We start from the raw sequence: 19,994 nt of genomic DNA, 5'->3' as shown, positions 1-19,994 counted from the left end.
ACCAAGCGATGTCCTCGGCCCAATACAGTGAGTTTTAATAGACAGTCAGGGTCAGGTGACATTCATCTATCTAGTCCTACATGCCATTTTGGCATTGAAGGTTTCCACAGGGCTAGAGTCACTTAGCTCCAGGTGCACAATTCTAATGTATGAATATACTTTTCTATTCTAAATCCACAGTGGGCAAAATGGCTCAGTGTAATGTTAGAATTCGTCTACTACATATCAAGCACTGGAACAGGTAAACGTTTTACATACATCCTCTCTAATCTTTGCAACATTCCATAAAGTAAGGGTTATTTTTACCCACTTAAAAGTCACTGGATGCCGGGCGCGGGTGGCTCAGGCCTGTAATCCCAGCACTTTGGGAGGCTGAGGCGGGCGGATCGCGAGGTCAGGAGATCGAGATCACCCTGGCTAACACGGTGAAACCCCGTCTCTACTAAAAATACAAAAAATGAGTCAGGCGTGGTGGCGGGCGCCTGTAGTCCAGCTACTCGGGAGGCTGAGGCAGGAGAATGGGGTTAACCTGGGAGGCGGAGCTTGCAGTGAGCCAAGATTGTGCCATTGCACTCTAGCCTGGGTGACAGAGCGACACTCCGTCTCAAAAAAAAAAAAAAAAAAGAAAGTAGATACATTGAGCATCTTCATAGTTTTGAATGAACAACAAAAGTGCATAATCCTTTCCCTTTCACCCCCAAAAATGATATCTAGTATAAACAGATAAATACTAATGCCTCTCTATTTTAGGCCTAACAGTTTACTATGTTTTTCACAAAAATAACTCAACATTCAGAAACAAACAAACTAACAAAATATCTTACTTTTACTTTCCTTTCCTTCTCTGCTATCTTCATTTTCTCCAAGTGGAAGTAAACCGTAGCACTGATTTAGTATGTAGCATATGGGGAGGGAAAGCCGTTGAAATGGAATGTTTTCCATAACAGTAATATATGAGGTCCACCAACGGAAACCTAAGGAAGCCAACAGTTTTTTTTTTTTTTTTTTGTTTTTTTTTTTTGAGACAAGGTCTCTTTGTCACTTAGGCTGGAGTGCAGTGGCACAGTCTCAGCTCACTGCAGCCTTCTCAACCTCCCAGGTTCAAGTGATCCTCCTGCCTCAGGCCCACAAGTAGCTGGGAGTACAGGAGCACGCCACCATGCCCAGCTAATTTTTGTATTTTTGGTAGAGATGGGGTTTCGCCATGTTCCCCAGTCTGGTCTCGAACTCCTGAGATCAAGCAATCTGCTCACCTCGGCCTCCCAGAGTACTAGGATTACAAGTGTGAACCACCATGCCTGGCTCCAAATTTTTAAAATTCAAGTTAATGTACAAATACTACAGTAAGACAAAAGAGAGTCATGCTGTTAAAATGGAAATACTGGCTGAGACGCAGGGCTACCGTGCAAAGCACAGGAGAAAACACCACCGAGGAAGGCAGAATGATATAACCAAGAACACACTGGACTCGGGAGACTGATGACGTGGATTTAAATCTATATTCCATCATTTCATAGCTTAGACAAGTGTGTCAATGTCTACATTTGTAAAATGAGACTGATTATTTCTATCTTAACCAAAAGATCATTATGGAGCCAAAAAAAAAAACATGAAAAAATACTGTGTAAGTTACTATATACATCCATGCACACACACACACACACACACACACACACACACACACGTCACGTATCTCTACTATATCACATCTCACTAATCATATTCTGCCTTGGATCATACTAACTTGAGTACCTGCCTTACTTTCCTCCAGCACCTGGATTATAAACTCCCGCAGGGCCACGTTGGTCTTTTCATTTCTACCTGCTACTGTGACTAACTCAGGGTTGCTCCTCAGGAGCTAGTTGAAGGAATGGATGAACATATCTTTTCTGCCCATTTTTCAAAAACCAAGTGATTACAGTGGGTTGCATTCTAGTGATTCCCACACATTGTGTGTGGGGGTGCTCAGTGTCTATACATTAAAGGCATCCCCTACACAGGTTCTCACTGTATTCCTCAAAATGTGTATGTAAATGCACTGAACGGAAATTAAACAAAAGGCTTACATGTCCTGAAGGACTAGAAATCTGACAACTGTCTTTTTTTTTTTTTTTTTTTTTTTGAGACGGAGTCTCGCTGTGTCGCCCAGTCTGGAGTACAGTGGCCGGATCTCAGCTCACCGCAAGCCCCACCTCCCGGGTTTACGCCATTCTCCTGCCTCAGCCTCCCGAGTAGCTGGGACTACAGGCGCCCGCCACCTCGCCCGGCTAGTTTTTTGTATTTTTTTTTTAGTAGAGACGGGGTTTCACCGTGTTAGCCAGGATGGTCTCGATCTCCTGACCTCGTGATCCGCCCGTCTCGGCCTCCCAAAGTGCTGGGATTACAGGCTTGAGCCACCGCGCCCGGCCTGACAACTGTCTTACTGTTGAAACTGTCACAACAAAATAAAGGATCTCTAGGAAAGTGTTTCTGAGAGTACACATAATGTATAGTTGATAATCGTGTATATCACAGTTTATGAAACTTATCACATAATTTATCACCAGTGACATGATGACAGGTATCATTCGATGGCTCCAGACTGGAAAGTCTTCAGCTTCAATGAGATGCCCACGGGACTTAACATTGTCAGTGGTGTTCAGTTGTGAAATAATTTCCAAAATTGTGTATCAAATGCTAGAATAGATCATTAAAGGAGAGGCCAAATGACCTCACCTTAAAAAATATTTAAAATGATAGATTGAGATCAGCTCAAAAACGTTGGGAGTCCTTAAATAATGTAACATTAAGGCTATGAGTTTCTATGTATTATTGTTGTAATACATACAAATGTAATATACAATTGTTGGGACAAGGGAGGGACAGAGATAGTGGATAAACAGGAAGACAAACATGGAGAGCTTCAGTAACTGATAATGCTATAATTTTAAAAATTTTATTTTCTTTAGCACATCTGCAGAGGATCATAAAAATAATGTTATAGTTCTTAGGGTGGGTGGTAAGAAATCAAAAAACCATGAAGATACCATCTAAGCTACACTTTGAACTAAGACAGGGAAGTCCAGGAGCCAATGGTAAAATAAGAGGAAGCATGAGATAAAAACGGAAAAGTAGATTAGGATGACGCTGTAGCAGTGATGTTCAAAGACAGTGAAATGGGAATTGGAAACCCTGAAATCTCAACCATGGTTCTGCCACTCAATTTGCAATTAACCATCGACATATCCTAAAGCTAAATCTGAATAAATAATCTGCAAAATAATATAAAAGGTAACTTACTCAATATCTTTTCATACTGATCCCATGAGATTCTGCCTTTCCCGTATTGCCATAAAGTTTGCTTTGGTTTTATGGAATCCACGTGTATAATCCTGTAATAAATCAACATCTAGTTTCAACATAAGCTAATTATTGGATTTTCATCTGACTGAAGCAGTTACGTATTGTCTTTACACTGTAAATTTCTGTCAAAGAAAGTGCTATTTAAGAAATCAAATTAACCAAAGGTAAAAATAACTTTATAATTACTTTTCTGAAAAGTGACCAACTTCTTTCAAATGAAAATAAATCAGTGTTAGGGAAACAGAGCCATTACATCACTGTCCTTTGTACCTCTTAGTACTTTGTCTTATGAGGCAGGATTAGGAAGAAAAAATTCCCAAATAAAATAATTTCAAATAGCCTAGGAGAAAACTTGAGAGATTCTTTCTACTTAATAGTGCACCTAATAGAGCTTATTTTCAAATTTCATCATTTTGGAGCTCTCCCCAAAAATTTAATTCCCAAACTAATCAAAAAAGAGCAAGAGAATTGTAAAGAACAAAATAATCTTTAAACGTTTTCCCTTATTTTTGTACCATTGTATTTTTAAAAGATATTGAGGATATTAATTACTTCTTAAAAATTCAGAGATGGCCGGATGCAGTGGCCCAGGCCTATAATCCCAGCACTTTGGGAGGCCGAGGTGCGTGGATCACTTGAGGTCAGGAGTTCAAGACTAGCCTGGCCAACATGGCGAAACCCCATCTCTACTGAAAATACAAAACTTAGCTGGGCATGTCAGTGGCTGTAATCCTGTGCCTCAGCCTCCCGAGTGACTGAGATTACAGGCGTGTGCCACCATGCCCGACTAATTTGTTTTGCAATTTTAGTAGAGACAGAGTTTCACCATGTTGGCCAAGCTGTTCTCGAGCTCCTGACCTCAGGTGATCCACCCGCCTTGGCCTCTTAAACTGCTGGGATTACAGGTGTGAGCCACTGCGCACAGCTGAACCCACTTTCTGACTGTGGCCACTGCATTGAGGGGGATATACTGGCGGTGTCATTATCACTGGGTAAACTAAGGCCAGGGAGCCAAGCCTATGGACTGGGACTGTTTCCACAGCTGCTTTCACGTAAGCTTTGGTGGCCCGCCCTCTCAGCAGGAAGGACAGAGATGGCTATTGCCATCTCTGAGATAAAGTTGACTTCACTTTAGAAAGTAGAGTACTTGATGTTTCACTTCTGGTTCCTAATTCTGGGTCTACAGGGAGACACCCCCTCTGTTCTACTTCATGTATCACAGTTCCTGAAACGCTACTAGTTAGAGGTCCTTTGGGCAAACAAGTGACCTTTTCTGCAAATCCTTCTTATCTAACAAGACCCAGCTTAAATGTCACCTCCAAAACTTTCCTCAACCTCCACCCCAGGAGAGTAACATTCTCTTGGTACTTATCTTGTCATAGGGCTTATCAGACTCTATTGTAATTAATTATTGTGATGATTTGACATTTCTCTCCTGTATCTTGATGGCTAGCATGGGGTCTTACTGATCTTTCGTCCTCAGCGCTCAATCATGGGCACTTATTGTCCTCAATAATGTGTGTTTTGGGAGGATGAGGAGAATTCAGAGAGCCGTTGTAATTAGGAAGACACTCACATGGCTTCCAGTACAGATGGACATTATTATTGCCATGTTACAGTTGAGGAGACTAAGCCACGGAGAGTTTTAGTAGCCTGAAGTAATAGTTAAATGCAGAACCACAATCAAACTCCAAAGACAGTGGTCTAAACTAGTACACATGACTGTCAGGCTACATCCAAATTCTGAGAAAATAATTTGGACTCATCTCTGGGTACAGATAAATGACCGTTTTGAGGTCAGAGAATTCTGCTTTATCGAGTGTGGCACTCATAGTCACGATTTCATTAGCGTAGAGTAACTGCTTTGAGCAAAGCAACTCACTCTAGAGGCTTCTGAGTGCTCAATCAGATTAAAAGTAGGTGCCATCCACCCAAAACTGTTACTTTGGATTTCAGTGAGTTGAGGAACAGCATGTGGCCCTTATTTCTGGCTGTTTGCTAAAGCCATTTCGAGCTTGTGAAAAGAAGCCTGATCCAAGTATAGCACAGTGGCTGAGAGTGAGGACCCCGGAGTGTGACAGGTCTGGTTTGCATCTGGCTCCACTACTTGCGCTGTGTGACCTTGGGAAAATTAACTTCCCTTTCTGAGCCTCACTTCTCTTTTCTGTAAAGTGGGGACTATAATTCCTACTTCAATGTTGGACAGACTAAATTATAATATATGTACACATACATACCCCTGGCACAGAGCCCTCAACACTGGCAGCTACTATTCTTGTGGATTTCTGTGAAAGGGGATGCGTGTCTTTCTATTCCCTAGAGCGGGGCACCTACAGACAGCTCATGCAAACTGTATCATTTCATTAAGGAAATATTTCCAGATAAAGAAAACTCAGAACCTGTCCCTATTTTATTCTGCTGGATATTGTAAACTGAACCATGAAGAGACTCCAAGGCCGAAGCTAGTATTACTGTCACTTCCATAGCTCTATGTGGGCTCATGATTCCCGTATGGAGATCAGGAAGCTTCGTATGTGACCAATTCTGCCTCAAGAGTCATTAGCCAGGGGAGGGGCAATAAAATCACTATCTTAAATAATTTCCTCACAAGGTGACAAAGAGCATCACGATTGTCTACAGAGGACAGTCGCCACCCAAAGGGCTCCTGCTGCCAGTGAGAGCCTTTACAACACAAGAGGGTCATTATCAGCGATGGCTTGTGAGTACTCAGCTCTTCCAAATATCAGCTCCGCTGCTCCCCATGTTCTGAAACTAGAGCATGAGACCAAGGCCTGGGTTGCTGGGAGGGGCCTGCAGGAGACAGCTGGACCCCACAATAAGCATGCGTCCTTCCACCTACACCTCTTCAGCTTGTACCAGACCTAGAGAGTGTAGCGAGTCAGCCTAAGAATCTAAGCTCAGGACCAGATCACCTGGACTCAGATCCTGACTCCTACTTAGCAGCTGTGTGACCGAGGACACGTCCGTCTCAAAAAAAAAAAAAAAAGAATCTGAGCTATTTACCACGTTATTTAACCCCAGCATCATGTTGCTGTGGGAAGTTTTTAACCTCTGATGACAACACAGATGGGCAGAGATGGGCTGAGATTTACGTCTTCCCTCCCAGCATGTGCGTCCTGGCTCATGACACAGGTATTTGGAAGCTTAAGTCCCAGTAGGAAGCTGACCTTTATGGATTCTATAGACCTGTGTTTAGCATTAAGTATTTTCAAACAAACTTTCTAAGCCAAGGGAAACAGCTTCTTCTGCCTAATAATAAAGACAGCTAAAGATGGTGGCCACCTTGAATGACAGAGAAACGGGACAGGGAGAAAGGAACTGGCATATACTGGATACGTCTCTGTGCCAGATTTTATCCCCCTCCCCCACATCTCCTATCTCCACCCCCTTTAAAGATCAAAAACATTATCAGAAGTTATCTTCATTTCACACATGAAGAGACAATAGTTTGCCCAGGTTTATAGAACTTAGTTCCCCAACTCTTTCGATTTCAAATCCCAACTTCTCTCCTTCACATGACACTATTTATTACTTTTCCTTACACACTGCCGTTTACCTGATTTTAGATGTAAATATTAATATTACAGGGCTCGGCTGGACGCGGTGGCTCATGCCTGTAATCCTAGCACTTTGGGAGCCCGAGGCGGGTGGATCACAAGGTCAGGAGATCGAGACCATCGTGGCTAACACAGTGAAACCCCATCTCTATTAAAAAATACAAAAAATTAACCGGGCGTTGTGGTAGGCGCCTGTAGTCTTAGCTACTCGGGAGGCTGAGGCAGGAGAATGGCGTGAACCTGGGAGGCGGCGCTTTCAGTGACCCTAGATCCTGCCATTGCATTCCAGCCTGGGCGACAGAGTGAGACTCCATATAAAAAAAAAAAAAAAAATTGTACAGGGCTCAGGTCTTGACCTAGGAACAAGGACTGGCATCCTGTTTTCTTCTTCTCCCAATCTTCACAGAACTATCTAGAATTCCTCATTCAATCACACTATCTGAAATGTTAACAAGTAGAGACTTCCTAGGGTAAGAAGCCTCCTGGCTGTTCAGATGTAGGAGAATCCCGTATTTGATTATAATCACATTTTACCTCCTCCTTCCAACTTGAAAAATATTTAAGTCTTCTTGTATTATAGGTTCTCAGAAACGTTGATCCATCTTTTATATCTAAGTTTTTATTTCTCCTTTTGCAAAAGCTGCTCCAAATACCAGCTGGGCTGCTCCGCAGGCTCTGAATGTTCAGAAGAACATTCTCGTTACGAGGATGACTCCATGGAATGCTTGACCGCTAAGTTTGATAAACAACTGGTCAGTCTTTTTCACTTTAGCCGCAGCTGGGGAGGCAAGCCTCTATATGAGTGGCAGAGGCTGGCTGGCTGTTTAGCAGACTCATTTCTACTTTCTGAGGACACAGTAGCTTACATTTCCTAGCTTTCTTTGCCGTTGGTTTGCTACGGCCATGCAATTGAGTTCTAGCTAATGGAATATAAGCAGAAGTGATGCACTCCACTTCCAGGGTGAGACCCCGAACTCCCCTGCTGCCCATGCACAGCCTTCCACTCTCTCCTTCCTATTGCTGGCATGAAGCACATAAGCAAGCTGTCTTGGAAGCCACGCGTTGAAGCTGGTGAAGACTACAAGATGGAAGGAGCCTGGTCCCGGAATCACCACTTGGAGAAAAGCTGCTTGCTGTTCACATACACCGGTTTTGGATTTCACACAGAGAGGCATAACCAGTAAAGAATAACCAGTTAAACCAGTAAGACTTGGATTTCTGACCCCCTAGCTGACCGACAGATCAGCTGACCCGCTTCTGATCCCCTAGCTGACTGACAGATTCATGGGAACGATTGTTATTTCAAGTCACTGAGGTTTGGGAGAATTGACTTTTGTTGCAGCAGCTGATTAAGACATTGTAAATTCTCATTAGTTGCATCACTTTGACAAGTCAGTCTAACCTCTTTCTTCTACCAGCACCACCACGACCACCACTGCCGCCGCCCTCCACTGTACTCCTAAAGACAGTGGCTACTTTTGGGGATTCTTAATTTCTTGAAGTCGCTGTGTGGAGGCCAAAGCAACTCCACGTTGGATGCTAATCTGCCATGTTGACTTCAGATTAACCTCTGCTCTGGGAAGACCATTAAGATTTCCAGTTTGTCTAGTATTCCGTGTGTAAGATCACATACTTACTGTAAATCCTGCCCTTAGGTCAAAACAGCTTTGCTGTTGTCATACTTTAATTGTCCTACACATCACTTCTGAATCATGTATACTCTCTACCTGTGGGATATCAGGCCTGGGTCTGCAGGGTAAGGGTGCGGGGATTTACCATCTCATCTCTCCACCACCAGACACTGACATGGCTTCTGTTTGTAAGTTCCTATTAAATATTACTTTATGTTTTTGTTGTTTGTTTATTTTGTTTTGTTTTTTTCAGACGGAGTTTTTCTCTTGTTGCCCAAGCTGGAGTGCAATGGTGCAATCTGGGCTCACTGCAACCTCCGCTTCCCGGGTTCAAACGATTCTCCTGCCTCAGCCTCCCGAGTAGCTGGGACCACAAGCATGTGTTAATTTTTTGTATTTTTAGTAGAGACGGCATTTCTCCATGTTGGTCAGGCTGGTCTCGAACTCCCAAGCTCAGGTGATCTGCCCACCTCGGCCTCCCAAAGTGCTGGGATTACAGGCATGAGCCACCACACCCAGCCACTTTCTAAGAGGTAGGATTTGTCAGCCGCTTTCTTCCGCCGCTCAGATTCATTGTATTTTGGGGGTAGGTTTGCATAGATTTGCCCACCATGGAACAACTATGAATTTTTTCTGAAAGAATGGCGGTGTTACAGTTGTGGAATACTACAGTCATATTACATTCAGGGAGTGGCAGTTCATGCTGTATTTCAGATGTAATTTCATTCCTTCCTATAGGCTGGTGAGGCCGGAAGACTTTGGGGTGACATCATGGTGCATTTTGTAGAAAGGTAATATTTGTGATTCTTGGGGTTTCAGCATGAAACTGAGAAAGGAAAGCTCAGTGAAGAGGAGAACAGTGGTACAGTGGACACATTAGTTTTTAAAGTTGGATCAGCCTCAAATAAGTACAGATTTCTGGGCCACCAGTGAGTGTCCATGGCACAGATCCAAGCATACCAGTCAGAAAGCAGCCACTTCCCAGGGAGCATCATGTAGCTTTTAGACTCCAGGGACACCACAAGCCACTGTCAGGTGAGAGGTGCAATTCACACAACCCAGCACAGAGGCCCCCTCTTTATTTCTCAAAGTTCTGGGAGAACCCAAGACCCATAGCCTTTATTTTAGAGACTGTTTAATCGGCTTGGCAGAGAAAGAGACTATGTAATTGACCCAGGTCTTTGAGCTCTTAGCATCAGCCAAGATCCTGTAACATAGGCAGATTTAGCCCTTTTGTTCCTATTTCTATATTTAATATAAATTTATATTAAATTTTTGCAAAAATTTAACTTTTGGCTAATGTCAGCTTTTGGCCACATCTGTTGATCAGCAGGGAAACAGAAGGAGAAAAGGGATTTTCACACTTAGCAATCAACTCATGTGTGCCAGTTGCACAAAAGCAGGGTTATAGTGAGATATCCAATTCCCATTAGAGAAACAAGGGAGCTGGAACTCGGAGAACAAAGTGATTTGCTGACAGTCAAGGCTGGTGAGTGGCGGTGCTGGGATTGGAGCCAGGCTCACTTGGCCCTGAGGTCCATGTTGAACAGAAACCTTCTCTATGATTCCCCAGCAGACACACATAGCCATGCCGTTTCAGGTCCACCCTCAGGTTGCTTTTGCTGGGGCCTTATGTGCCTGAGCGCAGAAACTCATAAACAGTTGAGAACCCACGTGGTGTTGTAGTCCAGCGTGAACATTTCAAACTCTAACCACTCCTGCATCTGCAAAATCGCATTTTCCCTGCTGGATGTCTAGGGTAGGGTAGCATCCTACCCTGTATGGTTCCTAGCTGGGGCCCCCGTCACCAGGGAAATGGTGCTGGTTCTCACCCAGAAATAGATAAAGAGGAAGTGTCTCTAGTGAATAAGAACGGGTATGCAGCCTATCCCGACTCCCTGCTCCCTGAATGAAGCAGGGCCTCCTGGCATCGCTTGATGTTTGTGACGCTATCCCAGGTTGCACTGGCAGCAGCCAACACCAGGGTTTTCCAGAGGCTGAAGTTCAACACAGGGTTCATGTCATTGCCTTTTCTTCCCTTCCTCGGGATCAGAGGAATAAACATCTCTTATTTAGAACTGTTCTATGCAGACTTAGAGTGGTAGAGGAGTAATTTAACCTGTCAAAGGCTATTTTGAGCAAAAGCCACCTTGTGTCACTGAAGCTGTAGAACTGAGCCACAGGAGGAAGCTGTTAAAGTCGCAGGGTCGAGGACTAGGTACCTATGTTATCCTGACAGCACAGAAGCACAGCCCGAGTCTCTTCTGTGGCTGAGCCAAGGGTGTGCTGGAGAGGCCTGAGGGAAACAGGAGTGGCCCTAGTGACCAGTGCCCTTTCGGTTCAGAAGGAACGTCTCCTCTTGTTGAAGTGACTTGGCTGAGCTTGCTACTTCTGCTTTGAGAGTCAAATATCAGGATCAAGACTTTAATTATCCCCAATTTACAGATGATGAAACCATATTCGGCAGGAAATTAAGTCACCCTTGGAGAGCAAGTAGGGTCTGGGCACCGGCTGAGGACATGGGGGAATAACAATTTGGAATGCAGCTTGTTAAGGGGCTTCCCAAGAGTTCTTGTGATTCGGTGTTGAGAGGATACAGCAGAAAGGTTGCCAGGGAGATGAGGGTAGGGTGCGCTGCGAGACTGGGAGAAATTAAAGAGAACTCACAACAAAGCCTTGGGACACCGGGAGGGGGGTGGACCACTCTGTTTGGTGCTGCAGGAGAAGAGAGCAAGAAAAGGAATCTGTGTTCAATCCCGACAGCCTGCAGGAGAAGCAAATGCCCTTCATTTTGTTCATCCGCAGTGCTATTGGCATCCCTGTAGCTTTGGGAAACCAGGCTAGTGTGGATGCCAGCTCACTCCAGTGGCCTGATGACTGGGAGACCGTAGGCTGGGGTTCTGGTCTGGGCTCCTAGGCCTGATGGGAGGAGAGTTCAGCCCCAGGTTTCCTGTACTTCAGCTCGTATCTAGACAATGGGAATTGTTGGAATGAGAGACTCAAAGGAAGCTGGAACCTGAACTTTGTTGTTGTCCCACGTGGACTCCTGTGTTCACTTTCTAGTTCTACCTCTTGCTGTCTGTGTGTTCTTAGGTAACTCACTTAAACCTTTCTGAGACTCATTTTGTTCATTTATAAAATAAAAGACTCAACATTTATGTCCTATATTGTCCTGAGGACTAAATGGGAGAAGGAGGAGCCCCTTCTGAATTCCCTTGGCTTCCAGTGGGTGGAGGCCAGAGAAGCTGCTAAACATCCTGCCAGGCGCAGGACAGCCCCGTCACCAAGAACTGTCTGGCCCCTGATGTCAGTAATGCAGTACTCAGGAGCCCTGGTGTGGGAGAAAGAGGAGAAACTCAGAAGCTTGGCACATCTCAATTCAAACCCCGGTTGTACCACCTCCAGCAGGCCTTGGTCAAGGAATAGTATCTAGCTAAAATTCATTGATTCCATTTTGTTTTCATTGAATTTATATTTTGCTGGCTTTCCATTTGTGAGAGTGATAGAAGTTTCCTTTAAACATGAATTTGTAAATACGAACAAGTAGGCCATTCACAGAAACACATAAGATACGTCATAGGAAAGGTGGCACTCTCCTATGGCAATAATTATGGCAGAGGCCGGCAAAAGACCTGAGTGACCTGGAGTGACCGGAGCACTGAGTTTCAAACGCCATCCGTAGGACGTCCTGCATCTCCCAGACCTTTTCCTGGGTCCTCCTGGGCCCTAAAACCCTCCGTCCGTAGGAAGTCCTGCATCTCCCAGACCTTTTCCTGGGTCCTCCTGGGCCCTAAAACCACCAACAGCAGCTGCTCCTCCTCCAGGCAGCTCAGCTTATACTCATCCATGCAGAGAACCTGGATGGCGCTGAGGTGGACACAAGCCTTCAGCTCCCAGTAGACACTCTGGGCTTCCTCCCACACCTCCCCCGAGCCGGGGCTCCTGTGCTCATCTGTCTCTGCCAGTGCCCAGCACAGGCGTGGCACAGAGGAAGTGAATGGACTGATTTGAACACATCATTCTCAATTCTCCTTCCCCGCTCAAGCCCTGCAGCTAACCCATCAGCGAGTCCTGGAGGCTCTGCCTCCAAAATACTGCCTATCCCATGTCCAAACGCGTCTCACCACGTCCAATGCTACGTGCAATTCTGTGTGTGTGGAAATATTTCCACAAAATTGGAATGAGCAGGTCACAGCCGCGCCTGAAGGCAATGGCCGGGGAAATGTGCCCTCGCCTTGTTATTCTATCCGGGCCCACCCAGCTGAGGATGGGGGACCTGCCACCACTCTCCTGGCAGTTCCAGACTCCTGGGAGCCAGCAGGGGAGGACCCAAGAGTGTTTTCAGCGACCTGGCTGAGCTGGTCATCAGTCACTCCCACCTTGGCCTAGGCCTCTACATGGCACAGATCACAGCTCATTCCAACCTGGCATTACACTGGCCTGTGCCCTGTCCTCAGGGTCACATCCGTCTCCCAGAAGCCGTGCGACCCTGGAAAACCCATGAACCTGCCTAACAGTCAGGTTCCTCCTCTGTGCATTAACAATGACATTGACGCCTGCTTTGCAGGGCGCTGGGAGGGTAGAGGGAGGTGTACGCTGGAGAGTTCCCCGAGGGCAAGGCCTGGCTCTGCATCACTCACTCTCAGATCCTCAGAGCCTGGAGCTGGCCCAGCATGTGGCCACCATTCCCTAAGAGTTGGATTTGATCCGTCAGGGCTGAAGGCAGGGGATAGAGCTTCGACAGACCCCCTGGGTCCTGTCTTCTTTATCTGCAGCTTACTCATCCTCACCCCTTTCACATGCACCCTGCAGAGCAGGTGTTCACTGAGCTTCCACAAAATTCACTAGATCAGCTGATGGATACTGGGGCCTGGATTCACTGTCAAAGTGTTTCTCAAAGGGTGCTCTCCAGAACACCATGGAAAACTCATTTGCTGTATAAGTTTGAAAACCCCTGCCCACAGGTCTCCCCTTGTGTACGAGCAATCAGCTCTACCATTCAGCCCAGGTGTGTGTTTGCTGGACCATCTGGAGGAAGCTGAGGAGACATGAGCTGAAGGCAGAGGGTGAGTCCCAAGTGGGATCTTGGGACAAGTATGAGAAGTTAGGCAAAAATGGGAGAATTCCAGCGTTAATAACCTTAGATAATAGTTCACATTATTATTTAGTTAATAGGATTGTACCCTGTACCCACATTAAATTGCTAATTTTTTTTAAGAGGGGAAGTCTGACTCGGTCACCCAGGCTGGAGTGCAGTGGTGCAGTCATGGCTCACTGCTTTCTGGAACTCATGGGCTCCAGCAATCCTGCCTCAGCCTCCTAAGTGGGACCATAGGCACCCGCCACCATGCCAGGCTAGTTTCTTTGACTTTTCTCTAGAGACAGGGTCCACCTGTGTTTCCCAGGCTGGTCCCAGACTTCTAGACTCAAGTGAACCTGAACGTCCGGCCTCGACCTCTCAAATTGCTGGGATGACAGCTGTGAGCCACCACACCCAGTCTAAATTTGTTATGTGCCATGGAACTGCAAAACGTCATTATTAGAGGCAGTTGGATGGAAGGTGTAGGAGGCCACTGTAGTGCCTTTTCAATCTTTTATATCTAAACGAATTTCAACAGAAAACATTTATTTTAAAACATGAAGGGGTTAATCATCTATGAGTTGAAAATACAAAGGCAGGCACACGGTGTTGTGGGAATTCAGAAAGCTGGTCACACGGCTGGGGGTGCTGGGAGGGGCTGGGCATGGTTGGCTTTGTGATCTGGGGGCTGGTGTGTTCCATCTGTGAAGGTCTTTCGAGCTGCACACTTTCTTAATCAATTTTCATAAGTTTAACAAAAAATAAAACGAGGACGTGAAGTTTGCTTGGGTTGTTAAGTCTTGGGAAGTTATCCAGCCATGAGCCCTGCCCCAGATGCTTCTAGAACCCTGGAGGGAAATGAGAATTTTCCAAGTAGAGGTGACAGAGGCAAGGCCCTGAGGTGGGAGCGCGCTGCTGCTCGTCCCTAGCTGTTAAGGAGCTGTCCTGGTTGGAATCAGTGCTGGGTGCAGGGCAGGGCTGGAAGTCCATGTCCACATTGTGGCTCAGTGCAGTGAAAGCCAATCTCACCCCCTCCGCAGGATGTTCCGCCTGCCAGCAGGTGGCCAGCTGGTCTTCCTGGGATACGGTGCCATTGTAGAAATTGGGTGCAAGTCTCTTGTCCGTAGACGGGGTGCCCTGTTGTAGTGGGATATCTCCTGGCCTCCCTCAGTCCTGATGGGCCTGGGCAGGGCCTGGTGTCAGGGTCCCCGCGGGCTTCTCGAGCTGGCCCTGTCCCACAGTCCCGGGGCTGTCCAGGACACATTCAGAAGGGACACGGACCCAGCAGCTCTGTTCGAAATCATAATGGGGGAACCAAGGGCCCCCTACATCCAGGTCCGTCGGGAGCCGGGGCATCGAGTTCCACTCCAGGAATCTCCAGGAACCCTGAGGTCTTCCCTGAGCCGGGACCAGGCTGGGCACATCCTGAGTGCCCACAGGGTAGGTGTCTTCCCGGACAGCCCCACTAGGACAAGATGTGGAAGAACAAGGTGCCCATGGTGGGGAAACTAACCAAATGGGCCGCTGGAACCGGGCTGGTGGGCCTGGAGGGGTCTGCCTGTCCCCCTTGCAGAGGGTCGTTCTGCCACTTGAAGTCAGCACAGGCCTAGGTGCCGAGGACCCTTGCTCGGGTTTGGCTGAAAGAAAAACAGACGTGGTCAGCGTCTCCACTGAGCCCATGTAGGCCTTTCCCGGCCAGGCCCCACCTGCCTGGGTCTCTGGAGTCCTCAGGATCTCTGTGTGGCCCCATGGTCTGACACTGAGGACACGCCTGTAGTCTGCTGATCCCAGAGGGAGGGGTGTGTGCTGCCTGGCATGGGGAAGCTATCAGGGCATGACAGGTAGCTCCTAGGACTGCCCCCAGGGTTCGGACTGGCTGGGGGATTCCTACCACACACCTTCCTCCCAGGGCTGTTGGGCCAGGGATACAGCCCCCAGTGAGAACTCAGGTGGGAGGGGACTTGGATGTCACCCAGCCCCTTGTCACCTCACATGGGGACCCATCTCCACAGTGGGTGATTGGACCTGGATGTGGGTCACCCTCTGCCTTCCTGGGCTGCCCAGTCCATGCCAGGACTGACCGTTCCCACATCTGGCTGAATTCTTGGCTCTGGCTCTCGCCTGGGGTGCAGCCTGTGCCCTCTCCCTGAATGCTCTGGGGTCAGGGACACCCGATTCCCTTGTCTCCCTGGCTCAAGGCTTGTTGTCCTGGAAACCTTGGAGGAGCATGCAGGAGTGAGGGGCCTCTGCTGCTCTCTGAGGCTGTGGGTGCTTGCAGGGAGGGGCGGGGTTTCCCACAAATCGGTCTGGCTCCTTTAGTGCCCTTGAGGGCCTTGTGATGGGGAGACAGAGACACTGTGGAATGTGGGAGGGGCTTGTTGGAAGGTCATGCCCACATCGCCCTCCTGCGGGCACATCACATCCAGTACACACGCACTGAGGGCCTGCCGTGAGGACCGGTGGCCTCCTATACTTTCTTAGAGTCCAGGAGGAAGAGGAGGAAGAAAAGGTGAAGAGGAAGGCCCAGGTAGTAGGGTTGCGGGTCTCGGGCACTCCCCTATTATTGACTGCCCCAGAGGGTGACATGGGGGGGGACATGGCACTGGAGCTCACCTGGGGGTGGCAGGTCCCCTTGCTTCCTTGTTAGTTTCTTTGTAGAGGCTCTAAGATGCTTGAGCACAGAGTCATCATCCAACTCCCAGGTGTGAAAGAACTGGTTCCGAAACCGTGCCCACAGGCCAGACCTGGATGTCTTCATGAGGCGCTCTAGGGACAGGGTGGACATCAGGTCAGGAGAGTTCCCTGGGAGGGGGCACAGCTGATACCCCGTGGTCACTTCAGGCTCCCACTAGGCGATGCGGGAATCTTTTGTGGCCACCCCAGGGGTTTGGATGTGCACAGGAGACTGTGTCTGGGGGAAGTGGGGAGGGAAGTGCTCACAACATTCATCTGGGTCATGTGGGGGACGGGCTCGGTGTCACTGTGCCTTGCCCAGCCCACCTGGCCAGACCTCTCTCTGGGCCAGAACAGAGGATCATGAGGACAGTGTGAGGAAGGTGCCCTCGGGTAAGTCAGCGTCTGACCCCAGGGCTCCCCAGGCCCCACTGGGCACATGTAGACTTACTCCGCTGAACTTTAAAGGCAATGCTTGTCATCGGCATCAACATCTGTTCTCCTTCCAGCAAATACACGTCCCACAGGCGCAGGGTGAGCCCAAGAGAGATCTGTGGGGATAGCAGGTGTGGGAGACTGTAGCCCTTCCAGGCTGCGGCTGGTGGCTCGAGCTGAGCCCACTGGGGCTTCAGTCCCCAGAGTCAGTGACCTTCCCCATGAGGGTTTCCTGAGCCCTCCAGGGTGCTGGGTCAGACAAGGTCTTGCAGCTCCTCATGGGGGGCACTCATTGGAGTGGGGGTGTGGATCCTGGAGAGAGGGGCTTGCCCAGGGCTTGAGGCTTCCCTGATCCCTCCCAAGTCAGGTCTTGGCCCAGTCTGCCTATAAGGCTGGTCCTGAGCTCCAGTCATTGCCCTCGGATGACCCCTCTTGGGCAGAGGGTTTGGTTTCGGTGTCCTGTGAGGCCCCTCCTGTGGGCGGAGCCTCCTGTGGGCTGTGGCTGAGCCAGACCCCCAGGCTGGGGAAGCAGGGCACTGCAGGGCAAGGAGGGTCCCGGAGCCAGGGTCTCCCTGTGCCTTCTTACCCCGTCATTCAACGTCTGGAGAAGCCAGCCTAAGGAGGAATCCTGCACGCAAAGACCTTCCTTGTCCTGACGGGAGGAACAGAGGTGCTCAGGGCCCCCTGGGCTGCCCTAAAAACCTCCCTCTTCCAGGGCCTCTGAAGACCCTTCCCCTAGTGCAGAACACTGGGCGGTGTCCAGGGCTCCCCCCAACACCGGCCCCTTCCCACACTCCCGGTGCACACACTGCCCTTTGCCCTGCTCTGCGGGAGCTGGGCCCCATCCCTGTGCCTCTGTCTCCTCCAGGGCAGGAAAGGAATCCAACTCCCAGCCCATGGAGAGCCCGACGTCCCGGGTCAGGCCCTGGCTGGACTCAGCCAGTCACCAGCCCCACCAGGGGCTCCAGGCCCCGTTCCTTCAGCCCCACGAGAGGGAGGGCCTCTGGGGAAGAACCGAGGGGACCATAAACTCACCAGATGCCACATGGTCTTGGGTTGTGACGTGGGGACCACATGCTCCTGATGGTCTTGGAGTCCCTGGACTGTTCCGCCATTTGAACTGTGGAATCCTGAGAAGCCCCCAGCCCATCATGAAATCAAAGCCTTCCCCCAAGATGTGGAGCCATCAGCTGGAAGAGCTGGGCAGCTGCAGAGGCCCCAAAACCGCAAGGCCTCCCACCCTCCCATCTGATGACCTCACCATGCAGCCTTTGCCCTGGGGAGGTGGGGCAGGTACATTCCCTGGAGCCTGGCTGGAGGTTCCCCTGGACGCCTCCTGGACCAGGGTGCAAAAAGGGCAAGCCTGACTTTGAGGCCACAAAAAGGTGGCCAGAACAGGGTGGGTGCTGGGCTTCCTGGTCATCTCCTGGAAGTGAGGTCAGACCAGGGGACACGGGTTGGGGAGACGCTGCCACCTGGGCTTGGTCGGCCCATTCATGGGCACCAAGGGCAGCAGGACTCTCAGGGATTGGAGAGTCAGCTACACAATCAGATCCAGAGGGCGTGGCAGCAGGACACAGAGGGTGGCCACGGGGAGGATGAGATGCCCTCCGCTGATGGGGATGAAAAGTGTCTGACTTGGGCTTTGGGGTCAGCCGCGGACTCCTGTGGGACCCTCAGCAGAGACATCCTAAAGACTCCCAAGGAGCTGGCCAAGGAAGGTGCCTTGGCTGAAAGCTGAGATCATCTGGCCAGGGTGGCCGTCCCTGGGTCTGACTGCATGAGGTCCCTTGGGCACCTGTTCACCTACCCTGCAGGGAGTGCCTCTCCCTGGCCAGCAGCTGCACCAGTGCCCAGAATGCATCCTCCTCAGGCAGATACAGGAGGAACAAGGCCGCGATGTGGCTCAGGTCCCTGCAGTAGCCCACCTCCTGCAAAAGCCACAGTCACCGTGGAAGGACATCACCTGGGAGGACTGAGGTCACCTGGGAGGACTCATGTCATTGGAGAGGGCAGAGGTGACTGGGGAGGCTTCCTCTGAAGAAGAGGCTTCCTCAGGATGCAAATTCATTTCATGACAAGAGCCAAGTCCATCAGGCACTTCAGCACCTTGTCCAAACTGTCTCCTGACGCCACCATCCCGCATGCGACCCTGCCAAGCTCCTGGGCTTTGGGGCAGCCCCAGGAGGAGGGCGTCATTTCTTGTTCTGAGAAGTGGTGGTCAGACCCAGGTGACACCAGGAGTCCAGGCCCCGACTCCTTTGTGTCTCAGCTTGACCCCTTGAGGCCACCCCCTTACTTAGAGGTTTATGCCAGCAGTGAGCTGGAGTCCTACCTCCTATATCCTGGTGGGTCACAAATACTAATTTTAAAAGAAGCAGCGACACCCCCACCAGACACCCACTCCTGTGAACAGGGAAGTACTGCCTGGGAACATCACTGCCGGGAATACTCACCGGGTTATACTCCGAATATGCCAGGAGGATGTAGAATAGTTCCCGCTGCCTAGGAAACAGAGAAATGAGGCTTTTGTTTGTTTTGTGCAGATGCCGTAAGTTTCACTTTGTCTACAAAGCCTAACAACAAATCCCACTTTAGGTTCAGATGATTCACCAGATAAGCAGTGAGCTCTTCAGGGCCTTTGACTTTGAGGAAATGTTTCAGTAAAATCCACATCTGTGACATGCAGATAGCCCAGTTGTACAGTGACTTGCCTGATCCTTTTCACTCTGAATGATTTTCTTTATTTATTTTCAGTTTGCAGACACGCCAGTTCAGCCTTTGGGTGTACAGTTCCTCCACGGTTCTAAACCAGTGGGCAGAGTCTCCTGGCGACCGCTCCAGCCCCTCCTGAAGCGACTCCTTCATCTTCCAAGTCTCCCGGGTGGCCCCTATGCACCCGGCGTCTCCCTGATCCCTCAGCCCCCGGCCACCCACACTGCTTCTCAATCCCTATGGTTTGGCCTTTTCCAGAATGGCCCAGGAATGGGAATCCTATGTGGTAGCTTATTGGGACTGGCTTCTTTCCCTCAGCAAAATGCATCTAGGATCCACCCACGTTTGTGCGGGCATCACTGGCTCATTCCCTTTTCTCACTGTGGCTTCCGTTTAAAGGGAGGACCAGCCTTGCTCTCCCCGTTCCCATGTTGAAGACTGTCCCCGAAGGCTCCTTGTGTGAGTGACGATGAAGCAAGCAGTGGACGTGGCATGCAGGTTTCATGTGCACATCAGTTTTCAAATCAGTGGGTTCAATAT

The 19,994-nt window shown here is 49.1% G+C and overlaps 4 protein-coding genes across 6 annotated transcripts in view; 2 read left to right on the top strand and 2 right to left on the bottom strand.

Moving 5' to 3' along the window:
- Positions 1-19,994, top strand: part of LOC126939306 (TBC1 domain family member 3G-like) — a 574,604-nt gene that overhangs the window by 43,828 nt on the left and 510,782 nt on the right. The gene's annotated exons all lie outside the window — the stretch shown is intronic.
- LOC126939304 (TBC1 domain family member 3G-like) overlaps positions 1-19,994 on the bottom strand; it is a 292,702-nt gene that overhangs the window by 99,751 nt on the left and 172,957 nt on the right. The window lies entirely within an intron of this gene.
- LOC126939317 (TBC1 domain family member 3B-like) overlaps positions 1-19,994 on the top strand; it is a 203,332-nt gene that overhangs the window by 43,828 nt on the left and 139,510 nt on the right. The gene's annotated exons all lie outside the window — the stretch shown is intronic.
- LOC126939305 (TBC1 domain family member 3G-like) overlaps positions 14,703-19,994 on the bottom strand; it is a 259,422-nt gene continuing 254,130 nt past the window's right edge. For both annotated transcript variants that reach the window (XM_050764536.1, XM_050764537.1), the window contains 7 exons: positions 19,196-19,244; positions 18,550-18,670; positions 17,775-17,869; positions 17,326-17,391; positions 16,756-16,855; positions 16,245-16,397; positions 14,703-15,268 (listed from right to left, as the gene is read on the bottom strand). In XM_050764536.1, the coding sequence (XP_050620493.1) occupies positions 14,799-15,268; positions 16,245-16,397; positions 16,756-16,855; positions 17,326-17,391; positions 17,775-17,869; positions 18,550-18,670; positions 19,196-19,244 (1,054 nt within the window). In that variant the 3' untranslated portion in view covers positions 14,703-14,798. The remainder of the gene's footprint in view (positions 15,269-16,244; positions 16,398-16,755; positions 16,856-17,325; positions 17,392-17,774; positions 17,870-18,549; positions 18,671-19,195; positions 19,245-19,994) is intronic.

This window comes from Macaca thibetana, chromosome 16 (assembly GCF_024542745.1).
Source record: "Macaca thibetana thibetana isolate TM-01 chromosome 16, ASM2454274v1, whole genome shotgun sequence".
Taxonomy (NCBI): domain Eukaryota; kingdom Metazoa; phylum Chordata; class Mammalia; order Primates; family Cercopithecidae; genus Macaca; species Macaca thibetana.
The sequence above is the reverse complement of the archived record's forward strand: the minus strand, read 5'-3'. Positions and strand labels throughout refer to the sequence as shown.